The sequence below is a fragment of the Balaenoptera borealis genome (assembly GCF_965194805.1).
Source record: "Balaenoptera borealis genome assembly, chromosome: 11".
Classification (NCBI taxonomy): domain Eukaryota; kingdom Metazoa; phylum Chordata; class Mammalia; order Artiodactyla; family Balaenopteridae; genus Balaenoptera; species Balaenoptera borealis.
Genome location: NC_138868.1, coordinates 67,377,542 through 67,401,607, shown reverse-complemented (window position 1 = coordinate 67,401,607; position 24,066 = coordinate 67,377,542). Strand labels below are relative to the sequence as shown.

At 36.4% G+C, this 24,066-nt stretch overlaps 1 protein-coding gene across 3 annotated transcripts in view; it reads left to right on the top strand.

The window, feature by feature from the left end:
• Positions 1–24,066, top strand: part of NOX4 (NADPH oxidase 4) — a 146,364-nt gene that overhangs the window by 12,380 nt on the left and 109,918 nt on the right. The window contains exons 3-6 of one of the 3 annotated variants that reach the window (XM_082340467.1): positions 13,240–13,350; positions 14,906–14,990; positions 19,226–19,323; positions 22,692–22,719. In XM_082340467.1, coding sequence (XP_082196593.1) covers positions 13,240–13,350; positions 14,906–14,990; positions 19,226–19,323; positions 22,692–22,719 — 322 coding nt within the window. The remainder of the gene's footprint in view (positions 1–13,239; positions 13,351–14,905; positions 14,991–19,225; positions 19,324–22,691; positions 22,720–24,066) is intronic. The other 2 variants (XM_082340469.1, XM_082340468.1) reach the window with 2 other exon arrangements.

Genomic DNA, 24,066 nt, shown 5'->3' with positions numbered 1-24,066 from the left:
TTCTGTGCAAGGGCTTTCTCTAGTTGCGGCAAGCGGGGGACACTCTTCATCGCTGTGCGCGGGCCTCTCACTGTCGCGGCCTCTCTTGTTGCGGAGCACAGGCTCCAGACGCGCAGGCTCAGTAGTTGTGGCTCACGGGCCTAGTTGGTCCGCGGCATGTGGGATCTTCCCAGACCAGGGCTCGAACCCGTGTCCCCTGCATTGGCAGGTGGATTTTCAACCACTGCACCACCAGGGAAGCCCAGTATCCATCTGTTAATGCAGCTTTGTGATGTGATAAATGTCGATGTAATAAATAGTCTTGTGAAATGTAGTTTCTTTTCAGTTCTGGCAATGGGATTAAAGAAAAAGTAGATAAAGAAGAAGATGGTGTTTCCATGATCAGTAGAATTTGTTTACGTTTTTAGAAGCTGGGAAGTTGAATTTGACAATGACTCCTATCTGTGGATAAATGAATCCAACACATATTTTATAGGGAAAAGTTGCATGCTTTGATGATTTTCATGGATTTGGAAATTGTTAGAGTCTCCAGACACATATCAGGAATACCAGAGGTCTGATATAGTTTAAGGCAAGAAGAGATGAATGATGTACATAAAGTGAAAGCATCTTATACACCTGAGAGTTTTTAAAAATAGGTACATCAACACCAAGATAAATTTAAGAAATGATCTATGGCAAATGCCTTTCTGACTATAGTCATTTTTCCTATGATAGTGTTATCAAATAGCCGATTTCAAATTTCAAGTCCCCCCCCCACCTGTGCTATACTTTTGGTTCTCTTTGTTGACTTCCTTTCCCCCAGTATACCCTCTGTTATGCGCCTTTCAATTAGCATTTTATCCTGAGTGAACTCCCCGTCACCCCACCTCATATAGAAACATGGATTTCAAGGATGCCCTAAGAAGAGACAGTGTGGAGCAAGAAAATACGAACTGTCTATTGAAAATACTGATGAGATAGGGTGATGAGAGAGTTTTTAGTTCTCACTTATTTTCCTTGGCCAAGTTACTTTTGTTAAGTTACTTTGAGTCTTTGAGCTTTGTTAATTCTTTTGGTTTGAAAAGCACAGGCTCCAAAGCACATTTGTAAAGTGCTTAGAGTTATGCAAACATAGGTGAAGATACATTTTTCTTTTCTTCTTTTTCCATAGCTCAGAATATCTAAAGGGAAAACCAAGCAAATATCATCAGTGGTCTATACTAATGGATTCCAACTGGAAAAAAAAATGACATATTAAACCACAAGAATGTAGAGCTTCAGTAAGAAAGTTCTTCTCCCACCTGAGAAATGGCATTTGTTGTTGGGCATTCTCTGTATTACATTTGTTACCTACAATAGAATTTTCTGGGGTTTGGGCCTTAGCTTGGACTACGTAGAACCCATCATTGAACTGTTGTTATTTTGATCTTGTTTGTACATTTTTGAAAACTTAAGAGAGTGATAAATGAGTCAAATGAAAATCTTGGAAAAGTTTAGTTTCCTGGATCATAATGGATCTACAAGGTTTCCTTAATTTTGGTTTGCCTGAAGAAAACTAGTCTTAGACTTGCACTGGGGTTTTTTTTTTTGTTTTTATTTTTTTTTAATGTGTAAATGCTCCATTTTACAGGGTACATTTTCTAAAGCTGTGGCTCTAATAACCCACGAGCAGTGTATAGGTTTTCCTGTTGGCTTCCATTCTTTTTTTTTTTTTTTTAATTTTTATTTATTTATTTATTTATTCATGGCTGTGTTGGGTCCTTGTTTCTGTGCGAGGGCTTTCTCCAGCTGCGGCAAGTGGAGGCCACTCTTCATCGCGGTGCGCGGGCCTCTCACTATCGTGGCCTCTCTTGTTGTGGAGCACAGGCTCCAGACGCGCAGGCTCAGTAGCTGTGGCTCACGGGCCCAGTTGCTCCGCGGCATGTGGGATCTTCCCGGACCAGGGCTCGAACCCGTGTCCCCTGCATTGGCAGGCAGATTCTCAACCACTGCGCCACCAGGGAAGCCCAGAGTTGTACTGGTTTTAAAGCTTGAGTGTGTCATGTTAAAGAAGAAAATATACTTTGTTCAACCACAAATTTTATATATATAAAATTTAATTTGTTAAAGTCTTGTGTGACAGTCATCCTAATTCTTATTAAAACCAAGTGCCTGCTATTGCTTTTTCCTAGCACGGAGCAACTATTAGCTTAAATTTCAAATAAAAAGTAATATCTGTTAAAATTTCAGAGTATCAATGGCAAAAGTATAATGTAGTGAAAAGAACATGGATTTTGTGGACAAATTGACCTAAGTTGAAATCTTGACTTTACCTCTCAATAACTGTATCTTTATTGAAATCTTCAAAACCTAGTTTCCTCAATTTTAAATTGAGAATTATATTATTAGATTGAACTACATGAAAATTTCAATATTGAAACATTTTGACTTACAAAAATGGCAATTTGGCATAGTTTAACCTAATTTCCCTCTTTTCGGATTATTATTATTATTATTATTATTTTGAGGAGAGGATTAAGTAAGATGAAAAAGAAATGAGTGTAAAGACCACAGATTGCATTACTTCCCTTCTTTCTAATGGCAAGTTATAGTAGACAAATTCATGACAATTCTAGACTCATTTCTTTCAGGAAACACTGTTGAAGTTAAGAATGTTTTGATATTGCAATCTCCTTGTAAATGTTTGCTAATGACTAAAAGTTTCCAGTAACTAAGAGAAGTGTTAATGTCTAATTTTGTGCAATGTATAAATTCTGAAGTATTTAAAAAGATAGTTTGCAAATTACAGTGTACATTTTTTCTTCATTATGGTTTCAGAAATATTTAAGCTCACAATTAATTGCTTTTCAATTGGCAGTAGTTTTCAAATTTTAGCTCCAAATTTCTTGGCCTTTTTTAAACTTTCCATCAAGCAAACCAAAGATTGAGGTTCACATGAAGAGGACAAATTTTATAGGACACTAGCAGTGAATCCTCTCTGTAAAAACAAAGGCGTTAGAAAACTATGTTTCTGATGTTAGGTACAGAGTGTTTAAACATGTACCTTAGTTCACAGCACACTGTCTTCATGGGTCTGTGCAAGGCCCCTGTTTGCTTTCTTCACCATTTATTTGGCAAATTTTTTAATAATGTGTGGACATGTATCATTCTATATTGAATGCTGATGACACAGAATTAGAAACTTCACTTCTAAGAGATAACCAACTATATATATATAATCTATGTCAATTTCTCTATCTATATTTATGCCTGTATATGTAGATAAACATTTATATGCATGTATATTATTAATTCAAAAATATGTCACAGATATTATTATTTCATTTCCGTTACACAAGTTTAATTTATCTTATTTTTAATGGCTACATAGTATCCCATAATGTGTATGATAATTTGTTTTATATTTCTCCACTGTTGGCCTTTTTAATTCTATTCTTTGTATCACAGATTGTACTGCAGTGAGTATCTTAGAAATTTACCCTTGGTTTGCTATTTTCCTTTTTTAAGAAAGTCCAAGATGTGATATTTTGGTCTTATTTAATGTTAGTATTTAGGGAAAAAAAGATGAAACTTTATTTACATCTTCTCTCTTATACCAATATATCATCTTGTATTTGATTTAATGTATTGTTCTACCAGCAGATGAACTAGTGTGGCCACTCTAAGTTGACCAATTAAACACTGAAGACTTTGTCAGAAGAGTCTAATGCTTAAATATGTGTGTATCAGGAAGTTTAAGTAAATGGTCTGTAACAAATGATCCATCGATCCAGTCCATTGTTACTTTACCTATTCTGTTAGGTATTTGGGCCATTTTAATGCATCCAGAGTTCTTACTCTTAGAATTGATAACTTCTTGGAGACAGCGTATATATATATATATATATCTTTATCTTTATATTTACATATATATATTTTTTTCCTCAAAGAAAGACTGAAAGAAAGTGAACTTGATTCAAACTTGGAAGTTATGGTTAAAAGATGCTGAGTTAGCTAACAGTGCTAGTATTTCAAAGACAAAGGCAGAACTTAAAGACACTTTTATAGTTTCAATTAAAAATGTTATTAACTCACAGGATTGAGTTCGGCAGTTATAAAATAGATATGTTTAAAAGTAGGTTATGCTTGACAGACATGCGAGAAAAATCTTAATTTTGAATATCCTATATTCAATATATGAGTTTTAATACATGTCATTATGGATATTCTGATTAAAATTCTAACCAAGTGAATGGGTGCCATTGCTATGAGTATTGTTTCCTTCCAAAAATTACTCCATATGCACAGGTTACTACTAGTATATCTGTTTTGGCTTCCAAATTTTAGGAGTAATATTGAGAAATTGAAAGTGGTGTGAAGATGAAGAAGAAAGATAGAAGAATGATTGTTTCTGATGAAGAGTAGCTTAGAGGTGGCTAAATACTCAGTAATTGTGATCAGATATGCTGGACCTGTGATGTAGGAGAAACAAGGCCTTTCTCAGCTTTTAAGCCAACCAATCTCTGCAAAATACATTTCACTCCTCAGTGCTTTCCCCTGTGCATGGATCATTTCTGTAGGAGGAGGAAAATGTAACAATGACGTCCAATCAAATGCTCTGTAACTCTTGAGGCCCTTGTTGTTGGGCCTTAGAAAGGAGTAGAGGAAAAGGGATAGTGTGAATATCCACAAGGATGTCATAGATGAATTTTAAAAATTCCACTTTAATAATGTTTGTCAACTAAAGAGGTCAGATAATTTTTACTTTATATGTTTTTACCTTTTAGAACAATTCCATGAGGGAAAGTGGAGGACATTTTTATTACTGTTCTGTTAAATTCTTCAGTGCTAGGTTTTGGAGACAAGTGACCTTGGTAGAGGTCACAGGTGTTAGCTGTGGTAAAAATTTCATACCTTTTAATCTGGTGACTGTTCACTAGACAGCGTTGCCTTTAGAAACCCATGAACGTGTTCATATGCAGTTCTGACTGCCATTTATGTTGAAGTTTAACTTTTCCAGACAGACACATAGTCTAGAAGTGAATCTCTTCTGCTCTCTGGGCTTTTGGTACAGGAAAGACAAGGTAGGCAAAATCAGGACAGAACTATCATGTATCCATCTTGCTTTCTTCTCTCTCTGTAGTAGCTACATTTCCTTCTGATTCATAATAGATTTCTAAGGAAAGACCACATTCCCACTGAAAATGGAAGAAAGTTCATTTCTAGAAAAGGTAGAATGAAGGATGATGACATATAAAAGGGAAGATTTGAGTTCAGCATAAGGATATCTGGATAAAGTATCAGGATGGACACTCTACTTTTGGTGGTCCCTTGAGCTATATGGAAAAAAAATTTTTCCCCCAGCTTCCTTCTTTGGAACTGATAGCTTCTTTTAGAGACAGTGTTTTTTTTAAAAAAAGCAGTTTATAGATGGGAAGAAAGGTCAACTTGAGTCAAAAATTACATCATAGTTAAAAGTCTCCAGGGCAGTTAGTTGACAGAAACCAGCTAGGATTATTTGGAATGAATTACAGTTTTTTATTATGGCATGAAGGGACATTCATGAGCTTTTGGATATACCCCAAGAGCACTGAATTGGTAGTCTGTATTGGGATTATGTTAAGAAATAATTACTCCAATTATTATTAACGACTTTCTGGTTGCTCATGACATGTTATTCATTATTGTTTCCATATGAAACCTTATCAAAATAGTTAGGTAATCCACTTTTGAAGTAGCCTTTCGTTGAAATGTCATTTTTTTATTCTTAAGTGCAATCTTGCTCCCATGGAATGCTCATCATATTCTAAATTCATATCCCTATTAGAATATATTAATGGTACAAACTAAACATTTAAATTAGAACCACAGTTTTGATTTATAGATAGAGGAAAAATAAATTGTTCTGATTTTCTGCCATGAACCCTTTTGGTTACTATAAAGACAATTTAAAAATTCCTACTATTGCCTTGGAAATCATATAGACTACTTTATGGGGTTGTCTCTTCTTGTTCATGTATTTGTCTCATGACTACTTTCTTTGGCTTTCACTGCTAAGGGAATATTTTCCCCGAGGAGTATTTTTTTGAAATAATTTTCTTTAGTATTGACCATGCGTTTTTGAGGTTCCCAAGGGTAAGAGGCAGTTTGGGCTTGTCCACTTACTATGCTGCCACTTGCTAGCTTTGTGGGAGAGATAAGGATATGATAAATAGGTAAACCATTACAATATAGTGGGTTAAGTGTTCCAGAGGAGGTATGGTGAAAGGCAGAAGGGAACCTTTGAGAAGGATGCTCCAAATTTTTCAGGGTATTTGAAAAAGGGAAAAATGTGGAGGTGTAAATGAGGATACTGTCGGGGGTGTGACCCTAGCAAGGCCTAAGAGAGAAAATGACCCTGGGCTGAGACTTGAAGAATAATAAAGAGTTCATCTGGTAGTTAGCACGGAAGTGGGTGGAAGAGGTGGAAAGCCATCACAAAGCGAAGTAATGGCCACAGCACGAGCTGTGGGTAGGCAACTGAGATACGCAGGGAAAGCTTGGAATAGCTGGTCTGGGTAATGCATCCAGGAGCTGAACTGAGTCATATAATAGAAAAGTATAGCTGACTGGCCTTATGGTGTCATCAGTTTGGCTTATTTACAGGCTTCTGATACAAGTTGGATCGAAAAGAAGGTTGGACTAGATGACTTATCCAGTCTTATCAGAGAGCTACAGTGGCCCTGAGGGTTTCCTTCAAACTGGGTGTTGCTCAGTTGCATACAGTTGATCCCAGTCTCTAGAAGGGTGGGTGCTGGGGGCGTGGAGGTAGAGTTGGTATCCTGGGACATGTGGTGTGCAGGCAAGAGCAGGTCCTGTGCTCTGGTCCTGGATGTTAACCAGATCTCTTGGGTAATCACTTTTGATTCTTTTTTCCTTTATTTCCAAAATGAGGGCATTGAAGGATCCTCTTAGAGGCTCACTCATTCATCATCCGCCATATACTTATTGCACACCTACTAGTTACCTAGAACTCTCTTTGACTTCTTTAGATACAGTTGAGTGGAATAAAGCTCAGCTCCCATAGCTCCAACTATAACGAGAGCTGAGGATGAAAAGACAGGCTTGGAAAGAGTGATTTTCAGGAAAGTATGCCATAAGAGCATTTAAATTCTGTAACTAGACCTAATTTGTGGATGGCCAGGGACCAGGATGATAGCTTCTATTTACTTCTTACTATATGCTGGGTACCACACTTAGTATATATATGTTCATTGAATACCATTACCCTTTGGGGTGATTATTTTCATTTTATAGATGAGGAAAATGAGACAGAAAGGGTAAGAAAATTACCTAAGGCCTCACAGCTAATAAAAGTGCTTAAAACTCAGGTTTGTCTGACTTCAAAGTGGATTCTAAAACAGTGATTGCCAAGCCTGCTTGTACCTCCTGAGGGCCCCACTCCAGATCTAAGGAATCAGAATTTCAGGTAGTACAACAGAGATATGTTTATTTTTAAATAGTCCATCAAGTGATTTCAATGTGTAGTTAGATTATGGAAATCTTAGATAAAGATTTACACAAAATGACAGGAAAACCTACTGGTTGGATAAGAGGCTAAGCAATTGAAAGAGTAAGAAAGTATTATGGTTTGTAAAGAGTTATACAAGGCATCTGAATTCACATCTCTTTTCTGGAGGGTGACCTGTCCTGTTCTGTTCTCAGGGAAGTAACAGCGAGGATAAACGGAGGCCTGGGTTCTAGTGCTTTGTGTCTTTACGAACTAACAGTGCAAATAGAGGCAACAACGTTGGCCTGGATGATATGTAAGGCCCCATGAAAGAGCTAAGTTCTATGATTATAAAATATGTAAGAATTAGGTGTTGTATTGGCTTTATTTGGTTTGATTAAAAATATTTCCTTGGAGGAAAAGAGTCAATAAAATTGACCTTAATGAATACAAATTTACATACTTTTTGACAAACATAAAATGCCAAATCAGAATATAAACTCTTTAATAAATCTCTATGGTAATATTTATTTTTATTTTTTCCTGGAAATGACTAATTGTTGACCCACCAAGAGGTAGCTAGAAAATGGACCAATTATTAAAGCTTACTATTAATACTACTCTGGCCTTTTCAAATCCCTTTGAATACCAGTTTTGCATAGCTATTTACATGTAGAATGTCATTTTATATTTCCCTAAAATTGCTGAGAAAATTCCCAGCTGAGAGCAAAATGTTCATTTGAAAGTTAATTTACCAGAAAAGGTAGATTTCAAGTCCTCTCTAGAGTCAACTATTTCAACAGAATTTTGTTACAGTTTAATAGCTTTGTCAAGAACTTGGATGAAGATGAGGAAACGTGAATTTGTAAAATTTTCAGCTAAGGTAAAATTGGGAAGGAAAAATATCAAAATACAGCATTCACACCCAATATAACATAATGGGCTGACACCAATAAATTCCTACATTTATGTACCTGCTCTCTCACACCTCCGTTTCTTTGTTGCTTGATAGCAAGTCATGTGAGAAAATTGTTGTAAACACAAGGTGAGCCATTATGCCGCATGGTTGCCCCACAATATAACACTGTCTTAGAATCAGCAGGTCTTAGAATCAGCAGGTCTTAGAATCAGCAGGCCTTGGACCGTGTCCTTGGTGAGGGAGAGCATGATCTTAAGTACTGAATTCTGGTGAATGGGGAAAGGTCACTGAGATGATGAGGGAGTCTTAAATGTATATCAAGAATTTTAGAGGCCTAAAGAATTGTGTTTAGCCTGAAGAAAACAAGATTGAGCTAGGAAACCATCCTACTTTTACCTTCAGTTTTTTAATGTCTATTTAGGAATATTGTTATCCAGAGTAGCCTCGTGGGTAGAAGTTATAGAGACACAGATTTCATGTAAGTGTAAGAAAACAAAATAGAAGTTCTTGACAGTAGAACAGTCTGCTGTCTCTGGACACATTCAGCAGAGGGTGGGTTACCTTTGGTCAGGTGTCATAGAGGAGGTTAGTCACTGGGTGGATGGTGGGATGTGGGTTAGACCCTTTTAGTTCTCCAATCTTAGATGTATATGTTTTAGGAAATTATTTAGCAAAATAAATGTACTGATAAATAAATATTTAGTTGAAACTGAATCCCTTCTATATGTAAGGCTCAGATATAATTACCATAAAATGTAGTCCCCGTCTCAAACACAATTTCACTTCTGTGATGATTAACTACACAATGTCCTGTCATTGCCCAAATTATGTCCTTCCGATTTGTTCTCCACACTTCATTCAGAGTTATCATTACCAAATACTAATCGCTCCTTACCACCTCCCTACTCAAAACACAATGCTCTGCATTGACTTTAGGATAAAAAGATGCACATTCTTAATATGACCTACAAAGTCCATCAAGGTCTAGCCCTACCTGCTTTTCCGGTTTTATGTTGTACCCTCCTCCACTTCCAATCCAGCCATATTGGCCTACTATTAATTTCTCGTGTATACACCATGCTCCCATTTGCCACACATCCATTCTCATGCTGGTTTTTTCTGCACAAATGTCCTTCTCATTCCTAGATGACTTCTGCTCATGCTCTAGATCTCAGTTCACTTTTCACTTATCAAGGAAGCCTTCCTGACCTTCCTATTTAGATTGCATTTCCTGTTAGGTACGCTCATACTCTGTATTTCTCATTCACAGCATTGGTCACTGTGTATTGGTTACAATATATGTTTGATTATGTAGCTATTTGATTAATATCTGTTTCCCCTACCAAAATATAACATCCTAAGGAAGAAGGCATTTTTTGTTTTTAGTTCACTATTGAACTCCTGGTGCCTTGTGATATGTGCATATCATAATAAATATATCTTGAATGAATAATGTAAGTGGAATAGACAACACTTACTATGGAAGCACAGAAGAGACCATTTAGAGAAAGGATGTGATACAGTGACCCTAATCAATAAATTAATTTTATGTAGTGCTTGCATTTTTTAGACCAGTTTTGCTTTTCACAAAAGTCTTGCAAGCTAGGATTATTATACCATATCATATTATATTATATTAATTTTATGGATAAGAAAATTTTATTCCTCTCAACTTTACAGATAAGGACAGTTAACTAGCCCAAGAAGAATAGTTATTAGGTAACAGATTTAAGATTAAAAAAAAAAAAGAAGTGTTTGAGATTTTAAGAAAATGACCATGCACTTGTTATACCCAGATATTACATTTTTTTATAACTTGCTTCAAATGGCATACTTTCTTATAGGACTGTCTTAGTTCAAGCTGCTACAACAAAATACCATAGACTGGGTGGGTTAAACAACAAACATTTATTTCTTTCGGTTTTGGAGGCTGAGAAGTCCAAAATCAAGGTGCCAGCAGAGTTGGTGTCTGTTGAGAGCCCTTTTCCTTGTTTGCAGATGGCTGCCTTCTTGCTGTATCCTCACGTGGAGGAGAGAGAGTGAGCTCTGGTCTCTTCCTCTTCTTAATAAGGGTGCTAATCCCATCATGGGGCTCTACTCTTATGATCTTATCTTAACCTAATTACCTCCCAAAGGCTCCACCTCCAAATACCATCATGTTAGGGTTTCAACATACGAATTTGGGGGAACGCAAACATTCAGTCCATAGCAAGGACCAAACTGTGTATTATTTATACATATTCATCTAAAATATATTTATAGTTTAAAAAAATTACGCTTGGAATTTTCAGTTAATTATGTTTGAGACCTTCACAGGTAAGATGTGAAAGTAACGCTGCCATCTAGTGATAACTAACCTGAATGAGATTTGAAAACTAGAGTAGCAGGTTGAGCTCTCTAGGAATGGTAGAACACGTCATCCACATAGAATGGGCTGGGCACATAACGTAGGCGGTCATTTCTTTTTAGTGAACATTTGAAGTAGCTGATTCTTATGAAGGTCATGAATTAATAATGACTAAATAAAACAAATCTTAGCTGTAGACTATTACCCATCTAGTAAGTAGATAAAATGGTTTCCTATGATTTTGTCACTTAACTGAGATCTGTCTCCGTTTCCTTACCCTCTTGACTGCTTCTGAATGAGGGAGTTTTGTACTCTGATAACTTAATAAAAAGAATTTTTCATCTTGGTTTAAAGAGCTAAATATATTCAGGAATAAATATACATGAGGAGATGAGTCCTTGGTAAAATTTCCAGTAAGATTTTGCAGCATCATAAGGAAGAAGTGGAATGCCAAAATAAACTCCATTCATCCTAACAGGACACTTAAAGCCACTTTGAATTAAATTACTGTATGAGTTAATGTAAGCACAGCAATAAAACACTTCCAGACATGCAATAAATGGTTAGAAAATGCAAAAATATAGGAATGCTCTTTAAAGCACTAAACTGCAAAGATAATTTGGATAATTTATTTGTAGCTTTTAAGTCCTGAACGTATATGGTAGAAGTTAGCTGATATATTTTAAGTGAGTTATTGTCTTAGTACATTAAAATTACAGATAAAATTATTATCCAAAACCCCTCGAGCTAAAATTTTCTTGTTACATGCAGATGCCATATCAAAAAGATATAATTATTCCTTCTCTGGAGGCCTAAACAGCAAAACCTATCACTTTGAAATGATATTAATTTTGCTCATTGAGGTGAGAAAATTATACTTAACATTTTTTTAGATAGTCCAGTAAGGATTATTTCTACTTGTCTACTGACTGGTATACTCATTGAACTGTATCCTTGAGGTGTTCACATTTGTGGTGTAGAAATAGTCTAACTGGAAATATCAATTACTTTTTATATAACTCAATGAAAATTATGGCTTTCCTGACATGAGTTATTACTCCGTCTCCCTTTCAGGAATAATAGTTCGTATGCTGACAATAAACACTGTGTAACAGAGTTGCTATTTTGCCAAGAGTTAAGCTGGGAATCTCAGGGGCATGAACAATTTTAAGATAAGAAAAGCATCTGACTTACATCTGTTTCTTAGTTGATATCCTTAACATAAAGTAGTTTTGTGTTTATTTCAGGACAAGTGCACAGATATGACCCCATCTCTTGTTTTTGTGTGATACATTCATCATATGAAGAATGTAGCAGACAACAGTAGATGTCAATCTAGCAAGAATTTGATTTAAAATTAGTTGCCAAAATTATTGGATCATACCAAGGGGACTGATACTTTGAAAAATATGTTGTACAATATGATTATGATCAGCTTTGTATGAGGCACAGCTGATCTGGGATCTCTCTTGGTTTTGGGTTGGGGAAGAACTTATTAATTTATTTTGTTAGTTGATTTACAATGTTGTGTTAATTTCTTCTGTACAGCAAAGTGATTCTGTTATGCATATATGTTATACATATATATGTATTCTTTTTCATCTTCCTTTCCATTATTTTTTATTATAGGATACTGAATATAGTTCCCTGTGCTATACAGTAGGACCTTGTTGTTTACCCATTCTATATACAATAGTTTGCATCTGCAAGTCCCAAACTCCCAATCCATCCCTCGCCCACTCCTCTCCGCCCTGGCAACCACAAGTCTGTTTTCTGTCTGTGAGTCCCTTTCTGTTTCGTAGATAATTTCATTTGTGTCATATTTTAGATTCCACATATAAGTGATATCATAGGGTATTTGTCTTTCTCCTTCTGACTTACTTCACTTAGTGTGATAATATCTAGGTCCATCCACGTTGATACAAATGGCATTATTTCATTTTTTATGGCTGGGTAATATTCCATTGTATATATGCACCACACCTTTATGGGTCAGGGGAGAACTTTAGAGGAGGAGTGCTTAAGATGAACCCTGAAAGATGGGTAGAGTCAGTAAAGTGAAGAGCTTAAAGGTGGGTGCTGGTGTGGAAGGGAGTTGTGGGGAGGCTCAGAGTGTTCTAGAGAGAACACAAATGAAAAACCTTTGTTTTAAATTCTTGGTACCCTACCAGTGGACAAAGGATTCAACGCTGCACCTGTGTGGAGGTACAGAATATACTGAAGCTCTCTAGGGCTCTTAACACCCGGAACAGTCCAGTGTGGGTACAATAAGAAATTGACCTTGCACTGAAACAATGTAGTGAGGTGATTGGAACACTAGTAGAAATGAGAGGAGGCTAAGTTTTATGGCAGTGCGGAGCAGAAAGAGACCGGTTTCTCTTTTGGTGAGAGAGAAAGTGGAGGGTTATTGAGGTCTCTTGAAGGAGTTGGCACTTGCCACAGTCCTGCAGGGTGAGGTCTGCAGCATGCTTGTAGTTTACTTTTGTCCTTGACTGTGTTTTGCCCCTTGCCTTATTCGTTCAGCTAGGATTGTGTCTAAGCAGAGCCTCCGCATCAGTTCTTAACCTCAACTGCAGCCTTATCCTCTTACCCATGTGCCGGACGCTCCTGGCTTACCTTCGAGGATCCCAGAAGGTAAGAAAAAAATCCGTCACTGATTCCAGCATAGAAATCAAGTGTAAAAGTGGCATGTTAGTCCTACTTAGTTTGCATGGTCTGACTTTCTGCTGGAGTGATTTCTTCAAAGATGATAGTAAAGACCACGTCACATGTCAAGGTGATCAGTGAGCTCTTCTACAACAGTAGATAAGGGCAGAGGATAACAGAGTATCAGGCACTGTGCTAACATCTATAAAATTCACATATATTGAATCCTTGTGAATCCTCACATGATTCTGTGGGTACTGCAGATGAAGAAACTGAAGCCTAGGGAGTTTAAGTAACTTGACCATGACCTTGAGACTAGTGAATGGTAGAGCGGAGATCAGCCCCAGTTCTGAGCTCCTTCTCATTCTTCACTGAGAGCTTGTAGTTTCATTTAATTAAATTCAAGTGAGCAAACTAGAGCTGTGTGGACTTTGATTAATATATAGGATGACTGCTGGTATTGGTGTTAGTTTCTTAAAACACATACCTGTTTTGAGCTATGTAAAAGGCTTGAAATAGATTTCTTGATTAAGATGTGATGTCATATATGATATTTAGTATAAAACAAAGGATTTAAGAAAACAGAAAAGCCCTTTGAAAGTTAAAATTCATCTGAAATTGTTTTTTGTTTTCTCTTATCCTCGTGTGTGTGTGTGTGTGTGTGTGTGTTTGTGCGCTATATGTGTGTTTATTCCTTTCTTCAGTAAGATAGTTAGGCACTGCTGGATCGATACTGATATTTTAAAAGGAGTTGTTAACATGAGGTCATTTTGATGTTCTGTGAAGTTCATGTGAGTGGATTTACTGTGGTAAAACTTCTCAACCTTTTCACGTAATTATATTTAGAAACTCTTTGCTTTTAATGCAGTAATTTGTGGAAATAACTCTTTCTGTAGGTTGCCAACTATTGCGAAATGCTAGGTTTTGATCCCTGTGGCTGGCCATTGGCTTGGTGTGAAGAAAGAGAAGATAAATGGCAGGAAATGAAAAGTGCCCACATAAGTCTCTCAGTATTTAATGTCTTAAAGAATTATCCCCCAGTGTGAAACCTAGGTATTTTATTTTTGTGTAAGATCAAGCAGGCATTTAAACCTGTAGATAAAATTGCTTCATTTAAAAATAATCATATTTTTTGACCACAAAAGGAAATTGTATATATTGTAAAATTAAAACGTTCCAGAAATATGCAAAGTAATCAGTGACGGTTCCCCTAAATGTTACTCTGCCAGAACAACCACTATTTGAGATAAATGCCTGCAAATATGTTAACATACATAATGTCATTAATTTTAAACAATATAGGATCATAGTTTAGTTTATGTGTTGTAACTTTTTTTACCTAACAGTATATCTTGTGTATGTTTCCATATCAATAATAAGCCTTCTCACATTCTCTTTAATGATTTGAGTGTTCCATTGACTAAATATAGTATACTTCATCTCACCAATTTTTAATTGATAAGCCTCTGCCATATTTACAAAGACTCATGCATATATCTTATTTGCTACATCATTTTTATCATATTAAATGATTTTTATTTAGGTTCCAAGCAGGAGAACCAGAAGATTGTTGGATAAAAGCAGAACATTCCATACAACCTGTGGTGTGACTATCTGTATTTTCTCAGGTGAGAAAACCAAAAGATACTAAATATTATGTTAGAATAGCACATTTTATGAATGGTATTTTTATTGTTTATGGTTTTCTTTTTATATAATTTAATTTTCTCTTCTGTGTATTTATCTAGTGGTGCTACAGAAAATGGGTGTGTTATATATATATATATATAAATGTGCAAAGTTTGGCCCCCAAGCTGGTAATGATTATTTTCTAAAAGTAAGTAATTTCATTTAGAAAGATTGGAAGAAAGTGATTAAAAGTTTTTAACCTCTAAAAGTAGTGATATGGTAGAAACTTAAATGTGTGAAACTTAGAATGCGAAATGTGCATTCACAGAATATGATTCTATCAAAATTATATTTGTTAAGTGTTTCTTTGATATTAACACTTGGGCAGAAAAGCAAATGTCAAAATTTGTGGAAATTTATCCTGCTCAATTCCAAGTTAAAATATAAAGTGAGAATCTTGTGGTTTTTTAAGAGTCATTTTAAAATAAATATTTATCCTGAGCATTTATATGATACTTTTCAAATTTTTGAAACAGAAATTAATTAACATATTAAGTACAGAAGGGACTCTGGAGACGGATTTTGTAGGATCTATCCCCAGCCGCCCTTCTGCCTTACCGAGTGACATCATCTCTCTGATCTTCAGTTTGTTGTTAACTGTAAAATGGATCGACAGTAGCACCTATCTCATGGTTTTAAGACTAAAGTAAGAACATGACTATGAAGTTCTTAGGATAGAATTAGTTATTATAATTTACAACCTCAGGGGTGAATTATCTCAGTGGCATAGCACCTGACATTTTCATCTGTTCATTATTTGATAGGACATAGGTGTCTTAATACTTGGGACATTTGATCTGGATATGTGTGTATGGCCATTTTGAATCACAAGTGTTTCGGTATAGCTATTGCCAAGAAATCATTAAACTTTAAGCTTTTTAAAAATTGCCAAGTATTGTTGAAACAGGCATCTTCCCAGTGTTTTATCCCTCAACATCTTCCCACTGGTAGTTCCCACCCTGGAAGTGAGAGATGGGGAGAGGCTCAGGGATGGGCTGAAGATTCCAGTATAGCTCAAGGCTAGGAACGGAGTAAGAGTCCAGGATATGATGAGGACCAAGGGCGTGGTCAGGGTTAGGGTTGGATTAGAGCTCGAGAGAGTGAAAGGTCAAAATGGAGGAGGATCGGGAAACGCTGGCACATTCATAACTTGATTTGTTCTAAATGGTAGTTGTGTCCAAATATTCTGTTCAGTTGGAGAACAGCTGAAAGACTCAGATAGTGTGGAGTATTGCCATGAATGAGTATGTGTTCCAGAGGGTTTGCCTTCTGCCACTCACTAGGGGTCTGACTTTAGGTAAGTCACCTTTCTTAACCTTAGTTTTCTTATCTGTAAAATAGGGATGAGGGAATTCCCTGGCAGTCCAGTGGTTAGGAGTCCATGTTTCCACCGCAGGGGGCCCGGGTTCGAACCCTCGTTGGGGAACTGGGATCCTGCAAGCCGAGAGACGCCGCCAAAAAAAAAAAAAAAATAGAGAGGATTCTACCTACCTCATTGTTTCGTTATGAGAATTAAATGGGGAAGTCCATGCAAAGTGCAATGCTTTCGCTCTCTTGCCTAAAATTAGAAGCCCTGAAGTCTTTTTACCTAAAAAGCCTTTTAAAGAAGGTGAATGTATCCCTTAAGGCTGTATCTCATACAGCTGTTACCTAGGACTTTTTTTTCAGGAGAATTCAGAAAGAATGGTAATTCCTCTAAGGATGCCCTTGCACTTTTGAGCCATATAATATGTAATGAACGTATCAACCTTTCATTTAAAATGAAGGAGTTTTTTTCCTATACATTTTAGAAGTGCTGAAGCTACAGGACACAGGCAGTTCTGCTTCTATAATGTTTTATATCTGTGCCATAGTTGAGTCTCATCTAGACACCCTTTGTTTATTTCTTTGGAACCCTGTCCTTACTTGTTAGTTAACCCACTTTCAGTTTCCTGTCCATTTTTCTTTTTAACATCTTTATTGGAGTAGAATTGCTTTACAATGTTGTGTTAGTTTCTGCTGTATAACAAAGTGAATCAGTTATACGTATGCATATATCCCCATATCCCCCCTCCCTCTCGCGTCTGCCTCCCACCCTCCCTATCCCACCCCTCTAGGTGGTCACAAAGCACCGAGCTGATCTCCCTGTGCTATGTAGGTGCTTCCCACTAGCCCTGTCCATTTTTTATGGGACCCTTTTCCCTCCTGTAATTTGGTCACTGGCAGGAGTTTAATCCTTTAAATAACTTTTAGGTTATTTAGCATTCTAGCCCTTCTCTCTCACTTTCATTTGTCTTTGTGTGTAATTTGGAACTCTTGGCTTACCTATGTACATCTCGTATGTTAGGTTGGAGGGGTCATAGAATTTTCTAGTTTCCAGGCCATGTCTTCTTTTGAATCTCAACACTCCATATATCAGTGTAAATTGTAATAGTTTCCTAAGCAATTTAGGTTCACTTATCTCATTAAGTCTCTTATTTCTGTCATCACCATTTTACAGAGAAGTAAACTGAGGCATTAGTAGGCAAGCAATGTGGCCAAGAAAATAGGTTTTCTAACTAATTAAATATTGTTCTTTCCCATACATTACAATGTGCTGTTAATGTTAACTTTATTTCACCTACAAGGAAAGGTTGGGAAGGGAGGAGGGTATTACATTTCTGTGCAAAATGTCATTAGCTTCTTTCTTGTCCAGGCTTCTCAAGATAATTTACTTTTCCCTGACCATGCCGAAATGAATTTGTCTTCAACTCTCTAATAACTTCCTAACACTTTTATCTCTAAGTCAGTTGACTACTCATTACTGTGCCATTGTAGGTAGGTTATTAAATGCTGGTCATCATCTTCCTGAGTTTTTGTCCCATGAAGTGGTTACCAACACTTTTGCTATTGGGTTTAAACACTATGACTTGAATCTGTGGATTGTGAAAAATGTTAACTGGTTAAAAGCCTTTTCATGGGCCTATATTTTAGGTTGAGTGTCAGTGAAGTATACAAGATATATAACAGGTTTGGAACTATGGGAGAAGTGAAAGATGTGGAAAATCTACAGTACAGCGGTTCCCCCTTATCCATGGGGGGATGCTTTCTAAGACTCCCAGTGGATGCTTAAAACTGAGGACAGTACTGAATCCTATATACTGTTTTTTCCTATACAAACATACCTGTGACAAAGTTTAATTTATAAATTAGGCACACTTAGAGACTAACAACAATTACTAATGATAAAATATAACAATTGTAATAAAAGTTACTTGAACCTGGTCCCTCTTCTCTCTCAAAGTATCTTATTGTACAAATTTAATGCCTTTTCCATCTTAACTAAACATGAGTTGCAATTTGAGGTGTGACAGCAAAGTGAGCACGAATTTCTTTTTTCCTTCCCACTTTCCCGGATAGACGATTCATTCTTACCAAGGATCTTAGCAACCTCAACATACGAAATTTTGTCCTTTCCTTATTAAGTCAAGAACTTTCACCTCTTCATTTAAAGGAAGGACTTTATGGCTTCCTTTGGCATAAATGAATTGCCAGTATCACTACTCTTGCAGTTTGGGGCCATTATTAAGTAAAACCAGGACGACTTGATCACAAGCACTGCAGTACCCCAGAAAGTTGATCTGATAACCAAGCCAGTTACTGAGTGACCAACGGGTAGGATGTGCTGGACAGAGGGATGATTCACATCCTGGGTGGGATGGAATGGGATGGGTGGAGATTTCATTACACTCAGAACAGCATGCAATTTAAAACTCATGAACTGTTTATTTCTGGAATTTTCCACTTAATGTTTTCAGACTGCAGTTGACCACAGGTCACTAAAGCTGCAGAAAGTGAAACAGTGAATAAGGGGGGATTACTGTATTCAGGAGCTGCTTAAATGAATAAATAATTCCCATATTATTATACACATACGTGTGTGCATGTGTGCCAGTGTGTGTATGTGTGTTTCTAACTCTTGACTTACTAGGGTTATTTTATTCCAGCCTTTGAAAGTTCTGTTTCTTTACATGATTTCTCATACTAAAACTGTCTATAATTAAGATTCTTTGTGCTTTTAAAACTTCCCTTTTAATTGAACATTTTATTGCGCCCATAGCTGTCAAATTGTGACCCTGTGTTTACTTAAGGAGAGGAACTGACTCCCTCTTATAGAGCATATCTGAAAATCCCAGTGATTGGTGTGATTCTATAGGTGTGCACGTGGCCGCCCACCTGGTGAATGCCCTCAACTTCTCAGTGAACTACCGTGAGGATTTCGTTGAACTGAACGCAGCAAGATACCGAGATGAGGTGGGTAGTCTCTGTCTTCTCATTTTCCTTTCACTCGTCGTGAGATGACTAATGAGGGTCTGTGATTTTCACAGAAAATTTGTACCTTGCTGCTCCTTTTGAGTGCTTTTAAAATGCACTTGTCAAGTTGAGTTTTATTCTTTTCAGTAGAAAATATAGGTAATTACTATTTCACAGTCTCTCCCGCCGAAAATGAAAGTTCGGAGAGGGTCTACTTTTTATATTCTGCAGTGTTCAGCAGGTTGCCACTCAGATCTGCCTTCTGCCTCCCAACAGCTTTTGTCCAATTCCTGTCGCTCAGTGGAGACTGTTGACAGTGCCATTACAGGGTAAAAATCCTTCAGTAACTCACACAGTGCTTGGGGGAAAAAAGGCAGAAAGGAAGGTTGACTATTTGAGGATCCTGGACCATCAGTTGATTTGACTTAAAAATATTACTGAGTTTTAGTGCTTTACTCTGTTTTATTTTGTGTTTAATCCTTATAGTAGGTGACCTTGAGCTGAATTCTATAGTGGGCAGTATCTAACTTAGGGGTGCTTTTCTCCATGTGAAGCTGCCCATGAAATGAAATTATATGTGCAGGGTGCTGGGCTGGACCAATGAACAACACACGCACAGCCCTAGTTAGGCGTGTGTTGCTCGGCATTTTCATTATGTCCTCAGGCTGCCTCTGATTCCCAAAGCCAGGACTGCATCAACATCGAAATGTTCAGGGTCCCATGTGATCAGAACCCCACCCCGTTCTGGTAAGTGTGGTAGTGACTTAATGGATTGTTCTCCATCTTCCCCTTACATATCACCAGAGTTCTCTAGATTAATACTGCTGTGACCATGTGCTTGACCTCCCTCCCAAAACAAAACAAAGGTCAAAGTAACAACAAACAAGCATAGACATAGATCACGAAACCAAAATAACAAGCAGCCCTGGATAAATCCCATAACTATGCCAGTATTTTTTAAAACACCAATGTAATTTCATTGATCTGGGTTAGGGCCAGGCACTAATATTTTTAAAAAGCTCACTAGTGATTGTAGAGTGTACCTAGCATTAAGAACCATGGAAAAGTCTAGCTCCTTAGCATGCCGGTGGAAGCTCTTCACATGTAATGATTTCAGAGCAGAGCTTCCATCTCCGCCTGTCTCCCATCACTTCTCTCATTCCTCTATCCTCCTCTGCCCAAATCACGTGGGGTTACTTGTGTCTTACTCCCTCCATGCAGTTTCCTTTTTTATCTTTTCCTTCTTTGCTTCTCTTGCTTTCTAAATTCATGTCTTCAGTAACTACAATAATCTTATCATTTTATTACAATATACTTTTGTTTAATGTTCCAATATTTTAGTCATTTTAAGATTTCTAGTTATTAAATTTATTTCACTTTAAGAGAGATATAGGCTCAATGGAAAATATTTTAAAACTCCCAAGTAAATGAAAAGCAAAAGCTTCTCTTCCAAAACTAGCCACAGTTAATGATTTTATGTTTTCTTATAAGATATTTTGAGTGGTATTTTATGATATATATGCTTCAGCAATTTGTAAATATATGTATTGTGGCTTGCTGTATCAGAAAGTATACATCTACCTCATCCTCTTCATATGAATATACCACAATTTATTTTTAGCCTTTTCCTTATTCACAGATGTTTAGCTTGATTCCAAGTTTTTGTCATGCACTGCATGCCAATAAATTTATTTTTTTGTACACTTCTGCTAGGCAAATTCATGGAAGTAGAATTTTGGTTTCAAAGTTATGCACGTTTTTAGTTTTGATGGACAAATTACCTTCCAAAAAAGCTTCACCAGTTGATACACTCTACCAATTTTATCAGAATGCTTATTTCTACACTTCACTTGTTTGTAAAAAAACGTTGCTGATCTGATGGATGAAAAATGCTAACTCATTTTAATTTACATTTTCCCTTTTTTCCCCTTCCTTCCTTCCTTTTCTTCCTTCATATCTTCCTTTTTTCCCCCTCCCTCTCTTCTTTCTTGTAATAAATATTTTTGAGTACCTAGTAGGTACCAGGCCATGTACTAGATGAAGATGAAAAAATACACACATACACAAACACACACTCACACACACAGATATTGCATATATAAATGGTTATATTCTTCTGTGAATTGTCTTTGAAAATGATGGGTTTATGACATGCACCTTATTGTTCTGTTCTGTGCTTTCATTCTGTCTTCTCCACATCTCCAATGACCCCTCCATCCTCCAGTTTGTGATGGTGGTGCATTCCTGACGGCCTAGCTCAGTTGGCCTCATCTTGTCATCTGTGAAACAGTCTCTTACTCTTCTTCTATTCTATCTTCATTCCCTGGCAATATTAATTGTTCCATCTTCTGAGTTTCCATAGTTATTTATTCATATTTCTGGTATTACCACTTTGTTCAGCCCATCTTGTATTTTTACTAATTTTTTATGTATTAGGTTACTCTAGATTAGCCTTTAGTCATGTTTCTAACATCAGCGGTAGAATTCAGTTGACCTAAACTGGATGAGGAGCTATTCTTGCGCAAATGGTCCTCGTTCAAGACCCCTAAAATTGTGTCATATAAATGGCTTCCTACTTTGTATATAGCCTGGCCTGACCCCAGATTCAATGGAGGCATGAGGAAAGAAATTCAGAAGTTGTGCAATATTAGGCACCCTTAGGATGAAAAATTAATCCATATTCTACTGGGAATTGATCTAATGTTTTCCAGAAGACAGAAAGGGAGTTGACTTCAGTCCATTATACCACAAGAATGTAGTTTAAAGGAAATACTACAATAACAATATTAATGTGTTATATTTCTGAGTAGCAGGAACCTGTCTTCCTTATTTGAATATCATCACTTCTTTTTACAGTAGCCTTTGAAACATTTTAGTTCTCAGTATTCTCTGTACTGAATTTACACAGTACAACCCCCCCTACATATTTTATCATTTTTGATTCTCACTGTCTTGACACTTGTTAGGTGCAGTTTGGCAGTTGTGGTAGACAGAGTATATATTAACGTTTCCACAATATAGCTAAGGTATTGAGCCCCCAAATGGTCAAAGGGTGGGCTTCAGGCCAATGCCACTAGCTTATAATAGCTTATAACTGGCCATGAAGATGAAAGCCTGGGCCTTCTGACTCTTCATCCAATATTCTTCCTTTTTCAGATAGCTAAACTTCTTGGAATTGGGTTTTGTATGTATTATAATCTCCTGTGACATTGTAAAAACATTATGAAATTCAATTGCGTCTTATTTCCATTGGGAGAACAGTCTCTTACATACCTAATACATGGCTCTTATCTCTCTCAGACTCATTGCAGAATTTTATGTTATCAGTGTTTTATTTTTTCAGTCAATTTTTTTTTCCTTTTTCTCAGGATCCTAGAAAACTTCTCTTCACAACTGGTAAGTTGTTACTCATTTCTGCTTCTGAAGATTCAGGGAAATCTTGGAAAATAAGCATCATCAAATTACACAACATTTAGATATATGCTAAAATATAACATGGAAAATTTGCATATGAGAACAAATGATTAGGAGTTCAAGCATAAAGTTGCAATGAAAACAGTCAGGGTTCAGATGAATGAAGAGTAAAAGTAAGCAAATGCATTTGCCTTTCATATATTCTTTCAAAGAAAATAACATAATGCCTTATGCTTATTGAGGGCCTGCTATGTGCCCACTGCTTTGGCAAGTACTATTGGAGATAATACATATGGACCAGTTCTCTGTCCTCAAGGGTTAGAAAGAAACACCAAGCACTCTGAGTGTCAGTGTAGTTCTTCTAATTCAGTAATTTAGTAGGATATTTTGTGATCTTAAAACCCATGGAAAAAGAGGAGAAACAGTCATTAAAATAAGTTATCTTTCTTGAAATGTCTTCTTTCTCATTTCTAATTTACTTTTCCTTCTCAAACATATTGTCCATGAAATCTCAGTATAGACTGTTCATTTGTTAAAGCACATTTGAACATCTCAAAATTTTGCCCTGATGTTAGTACAGTTCTTACTATTTTCTTCTTTTTCTCAACCTTACACTTATAATAATGAAAAGGAAACTGTATTTGAGGGATTTTTAACTTGTATTTCAGGGACAAGGACGATTGTGTAGCGGAAATGGTCTGTCATAAAGGCTTGGCTGTACTCCCTTATTAAGGATCAGAATTGCATATGGGACTGAGGCATGGCTCTGTCAAATGCATTGTTTTTCTTTTGAATCAATTTTATGATGAAAATAAGAATAATTGGGGTGTTTTCCCCCTCCATGTCACAACTACATATTTAGATTGATAGTATATATATATATTTTCTGCCTATATTTAGATTGATTATATGTATATATATATATTTTTTTTTTTTCTGCCTATCAATGTATGATGCTTACCAGTTGCAAAGTACTCATTTCAGTTTTCTGTGTAGGAACACAGTTTAGTTTTGTTTACAAATTTGCTCATTGAAAACATGTTTTTATTTAAGCCTTAAGAATTGGGTGAGAAGTAGAAGGGAGAAAAAGCAGAAAAACAAAACTTAATGTATGAATCAATGTATTTTTTGGTTCATATGAATCATTTTAAGAGAAATAAACAAGAATTTTGTTTTAATATTATCTTGTGCAGCACAGAGTATAGTTGAAGACTTGGAACATTTGAAATGCTTAAAAAAGTTTAGTTTACAAAGATATAAGAGGATTTCTTATATGACAAAGATATTACATTAAGAAACTTAGTAAAATTAATACTTCTTTATAAGTAG